Consider the following 24,901-nt stretch of genomic DNA (forward strand, 5'->3'; position numbering starts at 1 on the left):
TCAGCCTTGGCCACTGCATCATGCATTTTCCCTAACACCGTCATTAGTTGTTATAAATAATGCAAATTGGTTTAATATTTTAGAGGACAGATCAATTTATGAAAAGCCAGCTGAGTATTTTTAGTAACACAGGTCAATTATTCTGCTTTTCTACTGTTGTAGGTGATAGTGTGTATCTTTATTTATTTATCACTTAAAATCTCTTTCCTTTGGGTTTCTAATAAGCCTAGTTCCATTGAGAATTGGGGATTAAGAGGTGAAACTCAAAGTAGGGACTATAATAAAATTTTCAGTATTATTTGAAAAGTACAGCAGTGCTTTCTAGGCTATCACTATTATTTGAAAGTATGCTGATGCATTTTAACTGTTCAACAAGTCTTTTAAAATGAGCCCACACACTTAAACAGAATTTGTGGGATCTTAGAAGAATTAGAGGAACTGCCAAACTCCTCATCTATATCAAGAATTTCCATCCTGGAGGATAACTCTTTGTTCAGTACAGGAGGTATAGTTACTTCCATCTGGTGTTAGACATATTTCGTAGCATTAGACTAGAGAATCATTTAGAGGAGCCATGTTTTATTCAATAAGCCTGGGAGATATGCTAAAAGGTGCATTCTACATTATTTCCCAGAGGTTGACTATAATGTGAATGTTTGCAATTTGAACGCTTCTAGTGGTTTTTGCTTAGGCGTCAGCTTCCAGCCTTATCTAATTTTTCCACAAGAACGTCGGATTTTGAATTGTAAGCATATCAAAGTGGTTGACGTGGGGAGGTATTTGGATTTCTTCCCATGAAGTTGAAAAATGCAGATACGAGTTGATAGACAGTTCCAAGTCCATTTTGGTAAAGTGCCCTCTACAGGTCGGCTTTACCTTGCTGCCCTTGTGGGATGCTGAGGAGGTTAAGGTCTCCAGCCTTTGGTTAAAGGGCCCTTAGGGACTCTGAATATGACCTCCGACAGGACAGAGGAGTTAAAACAGGTAGACTGCAGATACTTGTTTCCTGAGTTGGTCAGCTGGCTGCACGATAATCTGAAATCAAAACCGGTCAGGAATTGTGATCCCTAGCAGATTACTCTTTGACCATTTGTAAAGGTTGTTTGTTTGTTTGTCTTTAATGTGCAGGTTTAGAGTTAGGTAAAATTTGCTCACTGTAACCAGCAAGCTTGTGGTTACCTAGGCTGAAGATTTTTTTTTACAAAGGAAGAAGAATAGATAAATTAATAATTGGAATCTACAGGCAATCCAAAAAACTCAGTTCAGGACTTCCCTGGTGGCACAGTGGTTAGGAATCCGCCCGCCAATGCAGGGCACATGGTTTGAGCCCTGGCCCGGGAAGATCCCGCATGCCGCGGGGCAACTAAGCCCGTGTGCCACAACTACTCAGCCTGCTCTCTAGAGCCTGTGAGCACAATTACTGAAGCCTGCATGCCTAGAGCCCTTGCTCTGCAGCAAGAGAAGCCACTGCAATGAGAAGCCCACTCACTGCAACAAAGAGTAGCCCCTGCTCGCCACAACTAGAGAAAGCCTGTGCGCAGCAACGAAGACCCAACACAGCCAAAGATAAATAAATAAATAGCTATTTAAAAAAAAATCTCATTCCAACCTTTTCTCTCCCAGTGAGTGTCCCCACCCTACCCCCTTTCTTAACCACAGCTGTTAACCAGAAGCAGAGGTAACTGAGTTAAATGCCATTGGATCTCTGTTATCAGTAGGTGAAGAATTGGATGCAAAGTAGATCTGAATAAATAGCCTAACAGGGACTGGGTAGAAGGAATTTAGAGACCTTTCAGAAGAGGAGATTGAGAAGAACCGGGACTCTGAGAAAGAAAAAATGAGAAATTTACTTAGTCACTATAGAATAGTTGTACTGGTTTATGGCTACAGGAGAGATCAGAAAAGTAGGCCTTCTGAAGAGGCTGCACATATACTGGCCTTTTTGTGTTTTGCTTATTTCTGAACAGATTTTTAACCTTTTAATTTCTTATTTGTCTTTTTTTTGGAAAGCATTATGGAAAGTAAATGTTTTAGGAGGAAAGAGGTATGATTTAAGAAGCATAACAAACAGAGAAGGCAATAAACATGATTTTCTATTTTGCCTACCCTCTTGGGAGGCTGCTATCAATATTAAATATTAATATCAGTATCTTGCCAGTTTGATCACCTCGATACCTTGCTCCAAGAGACAGAGGGAGAATGAAAGGGTCAGGATTCTATCATTGGAAACACGGAGATGGGGATGAACATGATTGAAGTAAATAGAAACTATGAAGGATGTGAACAGAATGCCCATCAGATCTCAGAGTGCCTGAACTGGTGAGCCCCAGGGCACTGTGTGCTGGAGGTTGTGCAAAATACAGGGACTCCTTAGATGGATAAAACCATCCTTATACTCTTCAGTGAGCTTACAGGCTAGCAACTGAGAGTATATGAGAGAAATACAAGGGCATGCAACTTTATAGTCTGGATATTACATTTTGGGGAACCTTTTTGAGAGTGTACAGATTAAAAATATGAATTATTTCAAGAAGGATTTAGATATATTCGTGAGAGAATAGATTATAAGAAGATAATAAGGAGAGTTTGTTTTTGACAGCAAACCTGGTAATGGTAGCAGTTATTTGGTACCAGTCACTGCACTAAATAGACACTTTTCCACATTATTTTATGTGATGCTCTAATACCATGAGTTAGGTGTTTGCTATAGTTTACAAATGGAAATTGAAGCTTAGAGAGGTGAAGTAACTTGCCCAAACTTACACAGCAAGTAAGTGGAAATGACATTAGGTCAGGACATCCTGATTCCAGAGCCCACATCCTTAACCTAAAGCTATATTGCTTCCCTCTCTAGAATATATAGAGAGTTTAATTTTTCTTCTGTAGAGCACACCTTAGATCTCTAAAATCAATTAGAAAAAGGCAACCAATAGAAAAATGGACAGAATAGGAAACCCAAATAGTCATTAAACACCTGGAAAGATGCTCAATCTCAGTAAACAGTAAAATGAAAATTAAAACCATAATGGGCCCCATTTTACACCTCCCCAAATGGTAAAAATTTAAAAGCCTGGTAATTTCAAATGCTGGTGAGGATGTGAAGCAGCCATAACTCTTATTTACCGCTAGTGAGAATGTGAGCCGCACGACCACTTCTGAAAATGGTTTGGTATTACTCAGTAATGCAATATGCAATCTGAGTTCTTGTTCAGTTCAGGGTATATCAATAAACCAGAATTTCAATTACATTTAAATAATGTAATTGGTGATGGAGTAGAGGGGAAAGCATCTGGTCAAAATAATCCTGAGTATAAAAAAATAGAACAGATAATAAATATTTGAAGGCATTGCCCTTAAAGGGATGATGATATTAGCTATATTTTTATTGCATGGTACAGGTTGAGAATTATATCTATAAGTTTAGTCAAGAAATAGAAATATAATGTGCATCTGTTTGAGAATAACTTTTGTTATACATTACCTAAATCTTAAGTGTTATATACTTCCTACTCATTTCTACCATTCTGTTAGAATACTGGTACCCAGACCCCAATCTTGGTATCATGTCAGTTGAAATTGTCAGCTGCCGACACAGGCAGATTTTTACAATATAGGGAATTTGTTGATTGGGACCTATGGACTTCAAATCTGCTTTTAATAGATATCCCCAAATGAAGTGCTCTGCACTAAATTTGCCAAACATACAACTTCTCCGGGATATACTTATTTGGTGAATGTGGAAATCCCTGAGCAGTGATATAATTCTCTCTCCTCACACATCCTCTGTCAAAATCTGATATCTTATCAGGAACACCTAAGGCCAATTGGGAAAGGATTGTTACCTAAGTGTTTTCCAAAGAAATTTTAAGATAATTTTGGCCATAGAGTTTGCATGCTGATTGATGCTGTGCTTTTTGCAGGGGAGGATAGGAGAGCTGGAGTTGCAGTTAAAACATGGAAAAGAAGGACCGGAGGAGGTGCAATACAAAAAAAGCACAGCCTGGCTCTGGTAAGGGGATGGCTTTCTGTGCTCATTATTTGTTATGGGAAATGAACTGTGAGGGAGAAGGTGACCACTTTAAAGGCTTTAATGTTGGAATTTTAACCTCTGTATGAGCCTGAAGGGCAAAGGGCTGAAGATGTGATAGGTGTATTTTCTATTTCCTCCCCAGATCAAAGGAGGAGCACTTTATTCATGGTTTTTAAATATTTTTATTGTTTTCTAAAGCAGTGTGGAAATGGTTTCTTTTTCCCTTTTTCCCTATAATTGATTGTTTTATATGCTTTTGAATGAAAATTGCGTTTTTCCCACTCACTTAGTCAAGGAATACCCTTCCACTCCCCTGCTCCTCCCTCTCCAAGACATCTTCATTATTAGGAGCAATTTTACCATGTCAAGTCTTTAATTTCTTTGGCAGATGTCCCCCAGTGAATTCCCACTATATTATCTAGAAATGTGTAAGTGCTGGCACATTAAAAGCAATTTAAATTGTTACATGGGTTGTGATGAATACCTTGTCAGATTAATGTTGCAGCAGCCTAAATCTAAGTAAAGTGCCCAGAATCTAAATAGCTTTTCCTGTAGCCACAGGTTTCTTTAATATAAAAATCTGTTCAAAGGTTACTTGGTTTCAGTTTTTTATTTACTAACAATTGGCATATGTAGAAAAGCAGAAGCTGTGTGTGTGTGCCCGTGCGCACACGTACACATGTACGGTTAACTAATTCGATCCTAAGTTACATTTCCTAGATTCATTTAAAAAATAGCAATGCAGTTTAAAACGTTATGACATTGGATTTAAGATTAGAGATTAAGAATTTGGATTTCGCTTCCTATTTTCCTTTACACATAGTTTTAATTTCATCTTCTGAAAATGATAATTTGGGGAGTGGTCTGTTAGCAATACTCTTCCAAATATACATGGTGACATATGGAATGGAGGATGTGAGAGAGAGATAGAAGTCAAGGATAACTCCAAGATTTTGACTGTGAATAACTAAAAGTATGGAGTTCCCATTTACTAAGATGGGGAAAACTATAGAAAAGCAGGTCTGTCTAGGGTAGAAATCAGGTTTGAGACTTGCTAAGCCTGAGATACCTAATTAGATCTGTACTTTGGAGATATCAAGTAGGTTGTTGACTATGAGTCTAGAGGTCAGGGGTAAGGTCAGGGCTGGTTATATAAATTTGGGAATCATCATCATATTGACTGCATTTAAAATCACAATGCTGGATGAGATCATCTGAGGAATGAGTAAAGATAGAGAAAAGGTCAGAGGAGTGAGCCCTGGAGCACTTCAACATTTAGAAATGGGGGACATGATGAGGGAGCCAGTAAAGCAGATGGAAGATTAGTGTTGTAGGAAGAAAACCAAGAGAGAATGGAATCGTAAAAGCCACCTTAAAAGCTGAAGGAAGAAAGTGTTTCAAGAAAGGAGCAACCGATTGTGTCAGATGCTGCTCTGAGACTACAAAAGATGGAGACTGAGAGCTGAGCATTAGATTGGGCCTCTTGAAAGTCACTGGTGACCATGAAGGAGCTGTTTTGTAGGAACAAAAGCCAAATTATAGAAGGGTCTAGAGAGTGGAAAGAGATAAACTGGAGTCATAAGTATAAGCTACTCTTCTAAATGAGTTCTGATGTGTGAGAAGCAGTGGAATGGGGCAGTAGCTGGAGGGCTTCTTTTTTTAAGATGGTAGATATTATAGTGTGTTCACAAGCTAAGGGGAGTAATACAAGTGGAGAAGGAAAAATTGGTGATGCAGCAGAGAGAAGGGAGAGTAGGTAAGAGGAGGGAACTAATGGAGGGTGTGGCTCTACCTAGAAGTACAGGCAAGTCATCATCTGTCAATATTTCACGTTGACCAGTAAAAGAATACACTGAATGCACTATACTCCATTTAGGAAGACCAAGATTGGACAATACGTTTTAGAGAAATTTACTGTCAAATGGTTTTATAAAGTACAAGTTTAAGGAGCAGTTTGCAACTATCTGAAAAACTTGGTTCTTAAGAATGACTCATTCTCAAAGAGTGCTGAATAGCTAAGAATTTATTATATTTCAAATGCAAATACAGTTATATTTGCAAAACTTTTATGATAGTTATAAAAACTTTGAATTTATGAAACTCAAAATGTACAGTGAACATGTTATGATATCATCTTTGGAATATAAATTTGGCAGTCAATGATTGTTTTTCACTTTATCTCAAGACTCTTATATGAAAAAAACTGTGAATATTTTAATTGAACATACCTTCCTTTAAATCCACAAATGTAAGTATTTTCTTTTAGTTCAATTTTATAACCAACATTTTTTTTTATTGAGGTATGATTGATGTATAACATTATATCAGTTTCACGTATACCATAGCAAACATTTTAAATTTTATTTTCCATACATACATAGTGAAAATTCTATTATCTACAATTTGAAAGCAGTAAATTGCTGTTTTGGTGAGCTCTTGTGCAGAAAAGAGAGAATGTTTTAGTCAGTTCAGGTTGCTATAACAAAAATACCATAGACCAGATGGCTTAAACAACAGAATTTATTTCCTACAGTTATGGAGGCTGGGAAACCCTTGATCAAGGTGACAGCAGACCTGGTTCTGGTGCGGGCCTGCTTCCTAAGTTTGCAGATGGCTGCCTTCTCCTTGTAGCTTCACATGGCAGAGAGCAGAGAGAAAGCAAGCTCTCTGGTCTCTCTTCTCTCTTCTTTTAAGGACACTAATCACATTCATGAGGGCCCCACCCTCATGACCTCCCAAAGGCCCCACCCACCTCCAAATACCATACATTGAGAGTTAAGATTTCAACGTGTGAATTTGGGGCAGCAGGACACAAACATTCAGTCCATCACAGAGAATAATATAAAGGACACTTGTATACCCAGCACTCAGTTTAAGAGATGACACCATGAAAACACTGTCTATACATTAGTTGCATTCACCTCCTTCCCTGCCTCTACTAAGTAACCTAAGGACTAGGAAGATGAAACTGTCTTGGAAATGAAGCCCTTATTACAGTTCTTTCACATTACACTAAAATTCACCTTACACTAAAATTCTACATGGAAGTTTTAAGATCTGGAGTCATTGCCAGAGGTTCTTATTAATTGATGAATAAGCAAAAAGATTGGTTTCTTGCTCTACTATAAACTCTCATACCTATTTTCCGTCTGTATCACAGGGTTCGAGACATGTTGACTGATGAGGTCACCAAAGCAGCTGCAAAGTAAGATCCATTTATTCTCTTACCAGGAATTTTCTATAAATAGTTTTCTTCCTCACAGGTACGAACAGTTTCTCCTTTTCTGGCATTTCATTACTTTAAGGATTTAAAGGACTTTTCAGTTATTTTTTAAAAAGTCGGTTGTTATCCTTTCTCATATTCAGTTAATTCTTACTACATGTCTTTCTGTGAAAATACGGAGGAACCAGTGCAGGCACATAACTTTACATCAGAGTAGTGCCCATGCTGTACACCTAACAAAATGCCCTGTGCTTTGGCTTAGATTTAAAGGATTGTGATTTAGTACAGGGGAGAAAAAATCTTTGCTAATGTGAATTATGTCTATTTTACAAACAGATGATTAAATCTCAACTGTGAACCGGTAAATAATTTAAGGTAGTACCTCCTTTTTTTCTCCTGGTGTTATTGGGCCCAGGTTAGCTAAAAATTGAATTTTTTAATACTAAAAACTAATGTGAAAACCCAGTAAAAAAGCAATTTCCATCATATCCTTATGGTTGTTTTAACAAAAATAACTTGAGTGTTGCTACCTTGAGGCTTTTTATTTATCTTAAGCCAACTCTTACTAAGAAAATTATACCATAGTGAACTTGCTTGAACAGTCTCTTCAGGTCCCTTGGTTAGCAAGCTGCCTAATTGTTCCTGGTAGTAAGTTACATATCAGTTACATACACTTCTCCTTTTCACTATTAGCCTTAGCTTGCTGCTGTTTGACTTCCTTTCTTCTTATTCACCAAATAATATAGATATCTTTGACCCAGAGAATTTCATACGTATTGAAAGTCTATATTATCTAGAAATATTTAACTACAGTTTATTTTTCTCATGTCCTAGAACCTTCTGTAGCTACATAGATTTTGCCTAAAAAACAAAACCCAAAAAACACCATCTACCTTAGAATTCGCTTTCCACCAGCAATTTCTTAAGCAGGTACTTTGCTCTAAAACCTGATCTCAATACCTGATCACTACTCAGCCTCATGTCTTCTGAATATAGTGGTAATCCTCCCCTACACTCAATTCCGTGGGAGGCAATGGGAAATATCTGTTGACAAAATGAAAACTAAAGTACAGAGAGGCATTGATAGGGACTCCTTTGTGTCTGTTTACCTAGTTTGGTGAACTGCAGACACAGTGGGAGAGCACTCAGCTGCTTATTGGAGGGGAGGAGGTGCTGGGATGGGGGGCTGCCTTTGGCCTTTACCTTTCATAGTTTGTTCTATTATGTAGTCTACTCAGTTCCTGTTAAAAACAGTGCTCTGACACTTGCAACAAAAGCTCAAATGCTGAAGAAACTAGCAGCTTTCTATTAAAACAAACTGTAATTTTGCCTCTCCAGTAGTTTTGGCAGATTCCATTCTAAAATTTTAGTTCACCAAGACTTTAATCTTAGATTTGCAAAGCATCATTTCATGACTAATACCCAAAAAGAGTGTGTTCACATTCTCAGTGGTATGGAGTAAAAATAATTTATGTTCTCATGGTGTTACCTTTTCATCAAAAATTTCCCAGTATTTTATAGACCTTATCTTATTAAAGCAATCCTGACAATACTAGGCATGACAGCAAGTGAGCAGGAGATAGTTAAGGTCCAGAGGCTGAGAGATTAATGATAGAGTGGAAGAAAAAAATCAGTCTGCTGCCTTCTCTTTACTTTTTCCCACTGACTTGCTCCAATCATGTGAGGACCGCATCACCATCTCCTGCCAGCTTAGCCTTCTATTCCTTGGACCATGGCTGCCACAGGCTACTTTGGGCCAATGTAGGGCTTATTTTGTTCTGAGGCATAAATTAAATGTAGGAAGTAAAACACTAGTCACAACATTAGACTGATTTGCTCATTTGAGAGCATTTTTAAAAGCATCAGGGATAGGACTAAGGGAGAATCAGAACACAGATAAAACCTGATGATTGATGTAAATTTATTTTCATTGTTAATAATTAAATAGATTTGAACCTGAAGATAAAAATCCCCAAAGGCTTGGGTCACTTTACTAATATGTAATGTAATACTTTGTCCCTAAGAAAGCATCATGGTAGCTCATCCTTCCTTGAGCTTTTTAATTAGGTTAATGGCATCTGTTTGTTTCAAAGGACAATTTAATTAAAATGTCAGTGGTGTTGCCTAGATAAATACTGCACTGATGCTGACATGTTATTATGCAAATTAATCACTGCTGCTTGACTGGTAGGGGATAGTTATGTAATCAACAAGGTGAAGAGTTTTTGCTGAACCTATTCTAGAGTTTCACCTGGCCAGTTCCTCCTTGAATTTGTCTCACTGTGTATGTATGGAGTGTCTTCTCTCCATAACTTACTGCAAGGCAAGTGGGGAATGAAGAGATGTTCAAGAGCTAGTCACCGGTGGGAGGGAGACGCAAGAAGGAGGAGCTATGGGGATACATGTATATGTATAGCTGATTCACTTTGTTATAAAGCAGAAACTAGCACACCATTGTAAAGCAATTATACTCCAATAAAGATGTTAAAAAAAAAAAAGAGAGAGCTAGTCACCACCGTACCTTTATGAAATGTGTAACTTGGCCTAAGCATGCATTGTGACTGTGAGCTAGTTTTTCCTATTCAAAGATTAATGTCCAAATAGGCATTTAGTCTGCATCCAAAGGTCTAATTACCAGTGACTTTAAATACATTTTACCCCATTTTACAAGAACAATACATGCTCAGGAATGTCAAGACCAGAGAAACTTTTGAAATACAGTGATTTGGGGTACTGTTTTAAAACTGAGGCTAAATTTTCTTTCAGAATTTCAGGGTTAAAAAGACACTTTTTATGTCATCTTGACTAATATTCTTGTTTTAAAAGATGTTGATACCCAATTTCTGGTGACCATCTAAGAATTTCTCCAGGGTGATAAATTCACTGAGAATTTAAAACTTTTAAAAATCTTACTTCAGGGATTCGTGACCATTTTGTAGCAGAACAGGCTTCAAGGTATTCTCAGTTAAAGGAAAGGGAGAATATTAAAATAAAGGATTTTTTTTTTTTTTTTTTTTGCGGTACGCAGGCCTCTCTCTGTTGTGGCCTCTCCCGTTGCGGAGCACAGGCTCCGGACGCGCAGGCTCAGCGGCCATGGCTCATGGGCCCAGCCGCTCTGCAGCATGTGGGATCCTCCCGGACTGGGGCACGAACCCGTGTCCCCTGCATCAGCAGGCGGACCCTCAACCACTGCGCCACCAAAAAAACGATAAATAAATAAAGGGTTTAATTTTGATTTTGTTAAATGATTTTCTGGCTAGGGCACCCGGGCATGCCCACATCTTGCCTTGCTTCCTGGGATTTTAATGTTAGCTATAGGAGTTCCCAGTAATCCTCACTGCAAAACTGCTTCAACCTCAAGGCTTCCTTTCTGTTTTCTCCCCCTGCCCCATCCCTCAGTGTAAATGTTGTTGTCTTATCAATGTATGATAGGCCTCATGGAGGAATGATCTAAGAAGAGATGAACAAAATGATCAAGAGTGCAGAGCAAGCCTTCACTGAGCTTAATCACCCGAGAGTAGGAGAGAGAAGGAAGGAAGGAATGGATGGATTGATAGAACTTGATAATGGCAAGTCCTGAGTTCCATTCTTACCAAATGGAAACAAAAATGCAAGAACACAGGTGTATACTAACCTTTTGATACTCACTAACTCACATGTTCAGTCATGACTGTGGCCTAGGGCTGGAGACACTAGGCTTGCATGGCGAGCAGGGCTGGAAATCTTCCTCATCCCGCCCATCTGCTCTATTCCTGCACCAGGGTAAGCAAGGGAGTAGTTCTTGGATGTACACACTGATTAAAGTTCAGGTCTCAAGTCCAGGTCTGGGGAAGGATTCTCTGCATTTCTGGGAACCCACAATCGTAGAACTCCCTGAGAACTGAACTATCCGATGGTAAGGGTGCTGTGTTGTCTGAGTTCTGTTATGATGAAGTCCGCAAGCCAAGAGCATCTCATCAGTGTCCCACTGGGGATTTTATTCTATAGGCTTACTTTGGAATTATGGAATAATACTAAATGTACATTTTCCAGTGGTAAGTGTATTTAAAAGATTGTTTTCTTGATACCAAATTCATAAGTCAAACTTAAGATTTTATTGCCAATATTAGAAAACTACCATTTGAGTGATATAAAAAGACAACTCTCTATGCAAATAGCCTAAAAGCAAGCTTTTTTGGCATTATCTAGGGTTTCTGAATTATGTTACAGACTGACTTTAAGGTTGCTGGCTTTGGCATATTAAGAGAAAGAAGGGAAAAATGATAATGACGGAGGAAAGCTGCCAGCGTGTCGAGTTGCTGTTAAAGTATGCCATCTGAAGTGGTTCACTAGAAGCTGATTCCACACACCAGTGCTTTAGAAAAGCCAGGGGCCAGTTGCATTCTGCTGGGCTTATTCACACAACTGTCCTTCGCCGTGTTTCCAAAACAAATCAGTACATTTTTATATTGGCCAAAGATGACACCGAAGAAGATGGCTTGGGAAATGTAAGGTCTAAAGATGAAATAAAAATTTTAGGAAGAAGAAGCTTAGATGTATGAGCTTATTAGATTTTTTAGGTTACCCAAAGCATAATGACCATACATTTATAAGAAGAATTAAAAATCAGCACTAGTGTCAGAAGGAGGAAAGGAGCTGCTGGCATCAGGGAACCAACAGACCTGTGTTTACAAGGCTCTGTGAAGGGATGGAAGTGCTTTTTTTTTGATGGAAGTGCTTTTGACCTCATCTGCCCTCCCTATAATAGCACCTTCTCTTCTCCCAGTTAATGCCCCCAAATCCTCTCTTGGAATTTTTTTCTTTTTAAACAGAGACAGCCCAGTGGTCAAAGGCAACGCGCTGTTAGCCTTAAGCAGCCTTGCTGTCGTCGTTTCCAAACATGAAGCCAGCCTCTCCTCAGACTCTGAGGGTGTCCTGGAGGTGAGTTAAGGGTGATTAGAACCAGTTGACCTTTGGTTGTGTAACATGTGAAAAGTGAGACTTCTCCTAAAGCCTGGCCCTGAATTTAGGAGGTTACAGTCATTGGCTGTGCTACCCTATGCATCTTTATACCGTAAGCTTAAGTGTCCTCTAAAACACTTTTCTTTGCTGCTTTTCTGTTTTGCTTTCTCCATCACGGTTAAGTGGTCATTTCCATTTGAAGGTACCAATTTTATGCAACAGGGCTTGTCTTTTTGTGATTACATCATGGTAACCAATCTTAGGAGGTTAACTAGGCTTACTGAAAGTGAACAATGATGTCAAAAAAATGATAAATAAGCAGTGTTTACTGACTGAAAAAAATTGCACTTTGCATTTTAATTGTAGATGTCAGTGACAAAGTGCCTATTCATTTTTTGCAAGGCATTTATTTCTTAATTAAACATGTGGCAAGCTGGCCAATGTTCGTTTCCAATGTACTTTTTCAGATAATTCATATCTGTCAAAATAAAAAGGCATGGATTTATTCTTCTTTTAAGCCCCATTTTCTGGTAGCTATCATTATCTGGAGACAGTATAGTCAAGTGGTTAAAAAACACAGGCTTTGGAGTAGGAGAGTCCTAGATTTAAATCCTAATACTTGCATTTACTAGCTCTCTGGCTTACTGTTGGTAACCTCACCTTTCAGAGCCTATTTCCCCATCTGTAAAATGGGGATAACAATACTTACCAGATAGGGTTATTGTTAGGATTAAATGAAGTAATATATGAAAGGCACAGTGGCTGGTAAATAGTAATAGTAACTATTATCATCAGCATCATCACTTCTTGCTGCAAAAAATTGGGCTTTATTCAATGCTATTCAGCCTATCTCTGTCCCCACAGAGTGCCCGATGGACCATTTGTATTCTTTTTTCATGGGAGGGCTTTTTGGTGGGTTCTTTTTGGGCAAGAAGCCAACTCTAATTTAAATTAAAAAGGAACTAGAAGAATAAGGAATCTGGAATCCCATGGAATTGAAGGCAAAGCTTAAAAACTGAGTTGGGAGAAGAACAGGAGGCAAGTTGGGGAGTCCACACACAGGTACTGATGAACCATTTCAGCAGACCACCCCTACTGGGATGGATCGGCTATAGTCATTTACTGTCTTTGCGTCACTCACTTAAGATTCGGAATCCCGTGGGTCCCATGCCTACACCTTCAGCAGGGTAGGATGAGTAGCTTGATTGAGCATTTAACCAAGCTTTAAATCATGGAGGAGGGAATTCCCCAGAGGGTGCTCTTACCCTTACCCTAATGCTGTGTGGCAAAAGCTACAAATGTGTATTACATGTGGGGAAGGGAAGGAGGCCAAGGAGTTATTGCATGAAGGATAAAAATGTAGTTAGTTACCATATGAAAATTTACCTTTAAGCCCAGAATCTTATTTTAATAATGAGAAAGATGAAAATTTTTTAGAGTGGAAATGTTTCATGTCTTTGAAAGAGCCGTGGAATACTTTAGCAGAGGCAACATGCTAGGTAGACCTACACTCTAAAAAGTAAACATGCTTTCCTAGGATCCCTTCGTTTTGGTGTTATGTCAGACTACCAGTTGTAAAGGTCATTTGCCCCAGTAACAACTGGAGGTCTAGCTCAGAGTTTGAGCTCCAGGGCCTTCTATTCTTTATTCCCACAACCTTTGTCCTGTGTTGTGGCACATAGTACACAAAACATTGAGAAGCCTCACAAGCCAAAGATGGGGCTTTGCTTTTATTCTTGATAACCTTGCCGTTGGCTGTTACTCAATATAAACTCAAGATGTCATTATTTGATTAAAGTTGAAGTTTTCAAACTTCATTCAAATCTGCATTTGACCAACAACTAAAGATCTTAAGAAGAAGGTCTTTTCTGATTCAAGGAATTAATTCCAAGGTTTCTTAACACCGCATCGACCTTTATAGTTTGCACCGTGTGAGTTAATGAATGTTTTTTGACATCCATGATCATGAATGATTTTTTTTTTCTTTATTTTTTTGGCTATGTCAGGTCTTAGTTGTGGGGCATGAGCTCTTCGTTGTGGCGTGTGGGTTTTTTGTCTCTCTAGTTGTGTCGCGTGGGCTCCAGAGCATGTAGGCTCTGTAGTTTGCGGCACGTGGGCCCTCTCGTTGAGGCGTGCGAGCTCAGTAGTTGTCACGCACGCAGACTTAGTTGCCCCGCTGCATGTGGGATCTTAGTTCCCCGACCAGGGATCGAACCCGTGTCCCCTGCATTGGAAGGTGGATTCTTTACCGTTGGACCACCGGGGAAGTCCCTCATGAATGATTTTTTTTTTTTTTTAAAACCAAGTTCTCTTTTTACTGAGCTGGGTTTTGTTGTTGTCATTGTTTTGTTTTTTGCATTCTCTTTCCTCTTCTTTTCCAAACGGAAGATCATTTATGTTTTCTTACTTACTTGGCTAGGCAAATGTGATGATTCTTCAGTGATAAGTATAGTGATAGTAAGCAGAAATGCTAGAGATGGTAAAAACGTTTTGTCAGCTGCTTTATTGAAATGACAAGTCAGAAATGAGAAAGTTTGAGTTGGTTTCTCTGCATATCTCTCCCTTTAACCACCATGTTACCCTCACTGAACACAGGAGAGCTCTAAGGAGCTCCCAGATCTGTTCTGTTTTGCAGCCCTCATCCTCTCACATCTGCTAAGTCTTGTATGAAAGGTAAGTCTTATTCACATTGGGGCACAGGTGAGGATGTGTATTTGTCAAATACCTATCTACTTCATGCAGTCCTGGCAGGTGAAGTTTAGTTTTTAATAACAGCACTTCATTCTTTCATACAGAAGAAGGTTGTACCCTGGTTCTAGAAATAAAGTTTAGGTTTTTTCTTTTTTCCCATTATCATTTCATGTTTCCCTTCATCTGCAGGTTCAACCTAATTTCCTTTCAATGGAAGTGTGGGTTTCCATGGTGTTTGATACTCTTCTGGTCATTGTCGATAGCCATTACCAGCCCAGAGGACAACTTTTCTCCTGGTTTTATTATGTAAGTTCGAGAAATAAAAAATGGTTAGAAAACTCAAGCGTTGATTCTTATATCAATTGTTCATGTGAAATCCATAATATAGTGTAAGTCTTAGCCTTAGCTATACATTAGATATAAGTCTCCACCTTGGCTGTACATTAGAGTCACCTGGGGAACTTTAAATATATATACACATATTGAAAAAAGAAATACTGATGTATAGGCCTCACCTCTGATGTAATTGCTTGGGAATGGGTCCTGGGTATCAGCATTTTGGAAGCTTTCTAAGTTATTCTGATGTGTAATCAGAGTCAAGCGCTACAGTTGTAGTAAAATAAACATTGGCTGAAGACGGAGGACCGTGAGTTTCTGGTCTTAGTGCTTTTCATTGCAGAGTATGTGACCAGGGGAAGTTCAGTTAATCTGTCTGGACCACTGTATCCTTGTTTATAAAATGAGGTGATTGAGCAATATTAACTACAGTGATTGTAGCCCCAGCTTCACCTCTTATTAGTTTTGTGACTGTTGACCTGACACTTAACCTATCATCTTATTTTCCCTTCCTGTAAAATGAAGCTAAAAATGAATGCTTTGCCAACTTCGTAGAAGATTGTGAGGATCAAATTATATAATCTACAGGAAAATGTTTTGAAAATGTGAAATGCTCTATACATACAAAGTAATATTGTTGATCATAAAAAAGCACCTGTTACTTAGTCATTCTCTTTCTTCATGCTTATATGCTAAGATCTGAAGCAAATTGAAAACACACTTTGTTGGTTTAGGTTTCATTTTCCCTTTATTGGCTGTAGTGCATGCTTTATTTCTGTATCTGCATGGAATTATTTTGGTTCTGCCTTATCACTATCCATTGCTTAGGGAATTATAGGGATCATGGGACAATCAGCTGAGTGGCAGAGGATTACAGTTGATTTGAATTAAAATATAGCACAAGTCCTGAACTGTTGCTAAGATCATGATTTTAGCCTGAAACTTCATTGCCTTAGGTCTTCCTTGTACAACATTTTGTGTGCCTCTGTCCTCCTGCCCTTAGGAGGACCTGGTATGTATCCATCTGGGGCTTAGGGTCTGGAACTAGGTTTTTTTTTTTTACTACACCTGAGGACAAAAAATGACTTACTAGATAACCTAGAATTAAATTGGAAGGTAGATTTTGCTCAAAGAAGTACCTTGTTTACGATGATTTGTTTTCTGTCAGAAGTTTTCTTATTTCTTTAATGATGGATGAAAACCTTGTTAACTTATATGGAGGTCTTTGCAGTAGCTGTCTGGTTCAGATATTCAGCAGGACGGGATATTGTATTAGACTTCTAATAGCGCTGCTTAGTTCTTGCAATCCAATAAGAATGATGTCTTTACTAGCCAGCTCGGGGTCGCCTCTTACCTTTGTGATTCTTGCATTATTATACTTTTTCAAAGCCCTGTTTCAAAAGCTACTTTCTTTATTTCCCTTGTCTTAGCAGCTGGGTCATTTTGAGTAGTATCGTCATTGTAATAGTGCTATATTAACTTAAAGAATCCCTTAGTTCATGTTGCTTTTTATCCTTAAAGTACTAAAGCTTAGAGAGCAAACGAGTATAGAATTAAAAACACTTTTTAATGTGTTTTGACTGCAAGGGACAACACGGCCTTTATGGTGTGTCTGAAAATTTGAAGTGGGTGATACTGAGGAATGATAAACGGTCTTTCTTCCCCACTTGAGACACATTTATAAATTATATAATGTCTGGTGGAGCTCTCTAACACAGGACTCTCTTGGAAACTGTTCACATTCAGCTGCCCTGTCATTTTATTAGGGTTGTTATTCATTTCTTTTCCCATAATTACATATAGGAAAGGAGCATATAGAGCTCTCCGTTTCATTTTGAATAGCTGGTTATTGCTTTGTAACCAGAGGCTTTTAGGATTTCAACTTCCTTTTTAATTAAAAGGAATTAACCCCCTGTAGGAAATAATCCATCTACTGGGAAGCGTTCCCACCAAAAATTTTGGGAGATCTGCCAATAGATCCCTGCGCCAAACTTACACTTATCCCTCTGTAACTAAACTTGAACTGCCCTCACCCTAACCCCTTTTCTTTTCTCTCCCAGAAAACTCCTGGCTTTCTGGACATTTATGATGTGGCTTGGTGGTTTCTGCAAGCTTGGATAGCTTCACTTGGGGTTTCTCATTATATACACATGTAGGCTTTGCAAACACTGATATTGTTTCAGGCTTTATAGTGAGGGAATTCACACCCTTTAAAAGGAGACACTTATAACTTGGTTTTTCAAATTTAAAAGGGTATTATTAGTCAACCGATTGCTTAGTAGCAAATTGTTTTACTAAGAGTAAGAAGGTAACCCGTAGGTAAACACAGAAATAGATTTATTAAAAAAAAATTTATTTTTTGGGTGGCAAGGGTGGATTTAGGAGAAGCTTGTACTGTTGTATAGCGCTTTTGTGATAGGTGTGCGTCCTTCATGTTTTAAACAAAAGGCCAACCCCCTGTTTTCTTTCTTTGGCATGTCCTAGAAATCCTATTCTGGTGAAAACACAGCTAGTGCCATTGCACGTTCTGCGGCCGCCACGGCTTTGTCTCTCCTTGTGCCAGTTTTCATTATCTCTTGCAAAGAGAAGGTTGAGGAAATCCTGAACATGCTGACTGCCAGGTTACCTGGGAAACCAAGTGCTGATGAGTCTCAAGCCGTGCAAATCCACATGGGCCTCGCTTTGGGGATGTTTCTCTCTCGCTTGTGTGAGGAGAAACTCAGGTACAGTTTATTAAAATATTCCTGTTTTTCCTCTTTGTGACTTACGTGGAGGATTTGTCCCTCTCTCTCCCCCCATCCCCGACTCTCTCTCTCTCTCTCTCTCTCTCTCTCTCTCTCTCTCACACACACACACACACACACACACACACACACACACAGACACACATTATATCTGAGCAATTTGTGGTGCTCAACTTTTTGAGATGTGCACCTTGATCCTTTATTCTCCTTTAGGAATGAATTTGTCTCTCTAAAATACCATCACATAGACATTAATGCATTTTAAGGGTTCCTCTTTTTAAAGTGATTGATTACTTGAAAATCATTTCATGCTTAGATGAAAGCCATGTGTAGTAGACATGAGGAAAGTAATCATATGGTGCTATAAATTTTAAAAAGCTTCTTTTTTTCCCTCAGGTTTATAAGGGTGAAAGTAATTACTTATTCTTTGTTGATATCACTATAAAATGGGAGGAAAAGATCGGGGTACCCCTGTGCCTGAGGGTGCGGGAATCACTGAATCACCTGAGAACTGCATGTACCCAGTGTTAAATATTGCTTTTATCCTGCGCCCTGGCTACATTTTCGTAATCCTTAAAGAGTCTTAATCTCTGCATATTATACTGTGTGCTTTATTCAGTTTGATTGCTCATTTTTAGACTGCTAGCTTTACTCTTGAATGGAGCTAATAGAATATCAAAGACCCAGGTGGAAAATTCCACTGAGTTTTCTGGTGCACGAATCTACTTTAGTTTTGTTGCTCATTATATTTATTCTTTATTTTATTACCGATCTTAGAATTTTATATATCCAGATTGATAGTACTGTGGTACAACATGAGTATTTGGGGATCATGAATATTTAGATGTCACTGGTTTGGAATTTCAGCCCCATTTTCCTGCACTGGAAATAGTAGGGATTGTGGGGAGAGGCATTCTGTTCTGATGTTAGCTGTCCTTAAGCTTCCCTAGTTGGCAGAAATTGTCTGTCCAAAAGCAAGAAATGGTGTTGATGTGGGTAAATTGGGTGATATTATGCTATATTTAGATCTCTGTTTGAAACCAGTGGTTAAGTTTACATTTGTAATTTACATAGTTTTGTGCAAACATCCATATGTGAAACCTTTATGAGAACTGCTATTGATCTAGGGAAATACTGTATTTCAGATGATCATTTTCAGCCCTTGGAAACATCTGTTGGATGATTTGGGAAGATTGGCTTAGTCTTTGTGATCATAAATGAAACAGTTCCAGAATATTCATTTTGTTCTATTCACCAGTATTAGTATACACAGGCCTGGTTCTGGACGTGAACAAAAGGCTGCCCTTCGCATGTGAATTGACTGTTACATGTCTTGTGTGTGGGACAGAACACAAAGTATTTTTATAGACTTAAAACGTGAAAGTGATTTTTTTTCCCCCTTTGCTTCTATGCTACAAATGGCGGTCTCTTCACCATCTGTGTTCATGTTCTTTCTTCAGTATCTTTTCAAGCTACTTGTTTTACAACTAAAAATGAGCCATGGCAGTTTAATTCCAGGCAACTCATTTCATTCTATCCTGGCTCTGGCTCCCTTCTTCCTTAGTTTAGGAGGAGATGCTGCTGGTTTTAGGGCTTGACAAGCTTACATTTGTGGTTAATTTAATTATGCTACCTGGAGAAACCTATGGTGATTCCCCTAAAGCATCCTTTCTGGTTCCTAGATTGCCTTCCACCCCTATCTACCCTACTTGACTTTGCACCTGCAGGAAACCCTGGGGAAGGACACCAGGAAGCTCTTCCTGAGGCGGACTGCCCACAGAATAACTGCAGATTTTAACTTTGCCATAATGATCCTGTATTTGATAGCATTCTCCTTCTGCCTGGTGTGTTAGTACTGCAGCCATTAATATAATTATTCATGGTTCCCACCTTCCTAATTTCATAGAGCAGAGGAATCTGAAATATTTGCCTTTTAGTACTAATAAATATTTTACTAGATAATGACAGTCTCACCAGATAATGACATTTTTGGAGAAAATTTCTATTTTTCTAAGATTAAAGTAAGTGTTTTGAGGGCTACTAACTCAGAATAATCAATGACATCAAATAAGTAGCCCAAAGTGGCCCCTTAGGAGAATAGGATCAGGACAATATCTTGGTATCAAGAATGAAAAATCACTTTGTAGAAAAGAATTTTGACGTTCAATCCATCTTTCTTTTTATTTTAATTTTTTTGCTGAGGCTTATGAAAAATCTCCTGAATTTAAATTCCAGTCTAGAATTTATTCAGAAAAGTATATTATTCCAAAGCTTGCTTCTGTCATAACTCCCAGAGGATACTAGTAGGATCTCTTTAGCATTTGTTTAGGATATTTAAGTACATTTTACTCCAGAGAACAACTATAATAGGACTTATTTAGTTAAAGCTATTAAAATTGTGTGTACCTGTGTGCGTGTTTTCTCATTGCAAAATGTACTCCTTCACCTCAGGCAAAACCACTATAGTCTTGGTTGGAGAAGATATTATTTAAAGTGCGCTCTGGCTGGCTGGCATTCCTGGGGCTGCATTCCACTCAGCATGGTCTGAGGCAGCAGCAGGAGAGCTGACATGTAGGGACCCCTTGATAATAAAGTGTCAGTGATGAAGCCCACAACTCTGCCTGAAAAGACAGACGTAGACCTACCTTTTAAGTTTTATTTTACTCTAAAAGTCATAGTTCTCACCAAGACAATTACAAAAACCACATCAGTTACTGTATAAAGGCAGAAAAATATAGGGCTGGGTTTTACCCCCGTTTAAAAAAAAAAAAAAATAGAACTGAAAACTTCCATATTTGAGACATGAAATCAGAAGTTATAGTCTTTGCAAGAAAGATTTGGAATGATTATTGATAATATCAGCTTAATGGATTAGTAAATATTCTGAAGAAAATCACCTTAGCATTCCTAGAAATAATTTTTTGGAATTCTGAGCTTTGTTCTTATTTTTCAGTGATTTTAAAATTTGAATGAGCTGAGAAAATGCAAAAGTAGCAGTTTTAGGGTTTATTGGTTTGCAAGTGATTATAATGTACAGAAACCCAATTATTGAATAAATTCTGACTCAGTTTCTCTGTCTACAAAATATATGTGAATCATCAATATTGTTATTTGCCACTTTTATATATTTTTTAAAGAAATGCATTTTCAATAAAATATTGAGAGCAAAATATTACATAGTAAATATTTTGGACAGTTGAATGATTTTAAATAATTCATTTTTCCCTCTTGGTCTTTACCCAGTGATATATCTGGCCAACAGATGAACCTTCTTCTGATGAAGTCTTTGGATGCCCTGGAAAATTGCTGCTTTGACACTAGTCTTGAATACAAGTATGTTGATTCCATTCCCTGTCTGATACTCAGAGATTGGTTCTTCCTTTGCCATAAATTTTACATTCTATGGTGAAATATTTGTAGGACCCGGTCTTGAATTCCTTTGTGTAGAGATTTCAGTAATAATAAAAAAATCTGTAATTAAAGCTCACTTGTTCTGAAGCCCATGTTTCAGAAATAGGCAGTTTGTTTCCATACAAAGCAACAAATGTCATTTTGTGGCTGTCATTAAGTTACCCATACCTTAGATTCTGTCTTGTACTTTACCATATGAGGCATCTATCTGGGGACTTGTATGTATGACAACCTTTTTAAAATCTGTTGAAAATATTCTTTCAATTTGATTTGACTAAGAGAGTCTTTGACTCATGATTTGGATTTCCCTATGAAATCTAATGTCAGAGGAATCAAAATAGAAACAAGCAGAGGATACACCAGAGGTTCCCCACCTCCTCAATATTAGTAGATCCCTTCTCCCCGCAAACTTCATGCTTTTAAGATATTTTGTCTGTTAAACTAAATATCTTAAGAGTTAATTTATTTTCTCATTCCAGTCATGAAAAACAACAAAAACAAAAAGGAATAATCAGAAAATACAAAACAAAATGGTGTTACACATATTCATTTAGTGAGACATTGAATGTTTTAACTCATCCATGTGGCTTGTGTGGGAAAACATGTTGTTTCATTAGGCCTTCTGAAATATTGACACCATTGAGAACCTGGATTGTACCTTTTTGGACTTCCCTATGTTTTGGAACTTGAGGTTTGGATCTTCTGGGGTTGAAGTTACTAGGAAACTCAACAGAGTATAAGCACTAACCTCCAATTTATTAACTCATTTACTTCATGCTCTAATGGGCACTGTTCAAATATGAGTTAAATCAGTGTTTGCCAAAAAACTCAGTGTTTAAATTTCTGGTCTTTAGGAACTTATGATCTAAAGTTACATTCATGGATGTAGCCTGTTAAGTTCAGACTAACAAAAGCATAAATGGTAGAAGTACTACAAGTATCATGTATTTCATCATGTGTAAATAAAGTCAGATCTTCACTTAGTAGGTGGTAGTTATGAGATCTTTCACATGCAGTCTAAGGTTGGATAAGAATGCTTGAAACGCACTCACTTTATCACACTTTAAAGTTGAACACGTCAGAGATGAAATGACGTGTTAAGAATGTGGTTTTGAGTATGGGCAAAGAGAGTTCGGTGGCATGATTCAAGTCTTTTAAATTTAGAAAATGATTAATGGAAGGGATAGGGTCATTTAACTGTTCAGGGGGCCGGTGAAGAGTTGAGTTTTTTGAGCCTAATTCATGTGTTGGTGGTGCTGCCTTTTACAGCCAAGCAGTAAGGTAAGTTTCTGTCCTTTCCTCTCCCCTCTCCCCCTCTTCCTTCTTTCTCCTGCCTTCCCACCAAGGTGTCCAACATATCTGTAGCTCAGGGTATTATAAAGCTGGGGAGAAAATGGTGTTTAACATGCTGCACACTTTCAGCCAGCTAGAACAATCAGGAGTGACTCTCACGTATCAGCTCCATGAGTTTGCAGGAAGGTTGTTTGAGTGAAGGGAGGGCCACGCGGATAACTGAATTATCCAAAGTATGGGCATTTATGCATTTACAACCTTCATATGTCTAAGCATATGTAACTTTAAAATTAACTTTTTATATTAACAAGGTTCTTGTTTCTTCATTCTTACCTTCTTTCTTGATTCTTACCTTCTTAATAAACATGTGTCTGGGAGAAGGAAAGGTGGGCCTCCATAGGGGATTGAGCCTGCAGATTCAAGTAGAATAGCGTCATCAGAAATTTCCTGTCCATTTAGTAAATCTTGCTTGCCTTTCAGTGCCAATTAAAAGCCCAGGTCCTTCAAGAAACCCTCCCTCTATTCTCTCCAAATTGTGTTTTTCCTAGTTAATGAAGTTTAGTATTTTGTCATTTCTAATGCTTTGTGGGTGTCCACGCTTAGGTAGGTCTCTCGTTGGTTTTGGGTTCCACTAATACTTACTGAGCAGCGCCGTATTTTGCTAGGCCTTTTCACATCCGCTTCTCATGTAATTAAGCCCTGATTACAACCCAAATATTGATACTAAAGCAGGAGTCACCATCACTTCAGTTTACAGATGAAGAACGTGAGTCTAAAATAGGAGACTGGTTCAAGGTCACGCACTAAGTGGCAGAGCCAGGAGAGAAACCTAGGTAGTCTGACTTCAAAACCAGCTTGCTTTCTCTTGCTTAGCACAGCATGGAGAACACATTTCAGTAGAAAGAAAGCAGTTTGACACTTGACAGTGTGGTGTTGATTATTTTTTCTGACATGTGGATGTTGTCTATCATTGAAAGCAGAAGAGAGATTCTAACTAGGCCCAGACCTGGTTCATAGCATAAAGTATTCGCCCATCCAGTGAGCTTGCAGGAGTCCGGGGCAGTCCTCTCTCACCTGAAATATCGGAGGCGTTACCCAAAGGTAGTTAATAGATCTGAGAGCCTGCTACCTCGAGTGATAGAATTCACCCAGAGCAAATTTACCACGCTTCCTTGGTTTAATGGATGTGTCCCTGCTGAGAGAACCGAGCACCTGGTGTGGTGCTTGGGGTCCTATCACTTACATTTTGCTGCCATCTAGTGGTATGTATTACACCATTTCAATCTTCACAGCCATAACTAGTCATGTTATCCATCAATGACCTGAGCATTGGTTAATTACTGTTGAGCTTTTACAAATATGATAACATTTGTATAGCACTTTGTAAAGGGCAAAGCACTATACAAATGTTAACTGTTATTAGAACTAATTATTAGATGGCCTAGTACTTAATCTGCAGAATAGCCTACAATAAACTAGGGAATTGAAGATTCATCTCTGGTTAATTTTAGAAAAATATATCATGTCCCAGTTGATATAGCAACACACATATCGGAATTATGAGCATAGCTTTTAAGACTCAGAATTTCCTTTGCCAGTGATATTTTAATACACTTGGATAAGAGATTCAAATAAGTAATGACATAATGGGGCATATCATCCTCTTTATCGTTTGTTAGTATTCTTATAGGAGATTTATGTTAGCAATTCCCAAACCTCAATTTTATATCTAACACAATTTATTTCATCTGTTCAGGACACCAACACTTAAGTCCTTTTTGTTTTCAGTGGACAGAAAGATGTGAAAGCTATCTCTGCCCAAGTTATTCTTGGTTTAGAGCTGGTAGAACAGTGAAGCTAGAATGAGGGAAATGTGTAGAAATGCTGAACTAAGCACCTAGAAGAATCTTTAAGACTTAGGACAAAAGATACACACATTAAAATGTAGAAGATTTGGAAGTCAGCAGGGAACATCAGGAATGAAGCTTTAGGACTACCTTCTTGGTACATGCTGGAACAAATTAGACAAAGTAGAAGGAAACAGTTCAGATGGTCAATAGATGCATACAATCTAACGTATTTTTGTTGGCACCCATATGTACTTAGTTAGACTGTATATTCGTATATCATAACAGTCAGCTAATAACCAAATGAATAGAATCGTTAGTGACTGTAAACCTTGCCCAAGAATAATTCTGCTGTGATATTTTTTAGGTAAATGTAAACTAGAAA

General features: G+C 38.2%; 1 protein-coding gene across 1 annotated transcript in view; it reads left to right on the plus strand.

The window, feature by feature from the left end:
* Positions 1–24,901, plus strand: part of LOC112407024 (focadhesin-like) — a 223,269-nt gene that overhangs the window by 149,489 nt on the left and 48,879 nt on the right. The window contains 6 exon segments of the mRNA XM_024756153.1: positions 3,921–4,009; positions 7,191–7,235; positions 12,065–12,173; positions 15,075–15,191; positions 17,706–17,944; positions 21,209–21,298. Coding sequence (XP_024611921.1) covers positions 3,921–4,009; positions 7,191–7,235; positions 12,065–12,173; positions 15,075–15,191; positions 17,706–17,944; positions 21,209–21,298 — 689 coding nt within the window.

The sequence above is a fragment of the Neophocaena asiaeorientalis genome, unplaced genomic scaffold, assembly GCF_003031525.2.
Source record: "Neophocaena asiaeorientalis asiaeorientalis breed wild unplaced genomic scaffold, Neophocaena_asiaeorientalis_V1.1 scaffold1013, whole genome shotgun sequence".
NCBI classification, from domain to species: domain Eukaryota; kingdom Metazoa; phylum Chordata; class Mammalia; order Artiodactyla; family Phocoenidae; genus Neophocaena; species Neophocaena asiaeorientalis.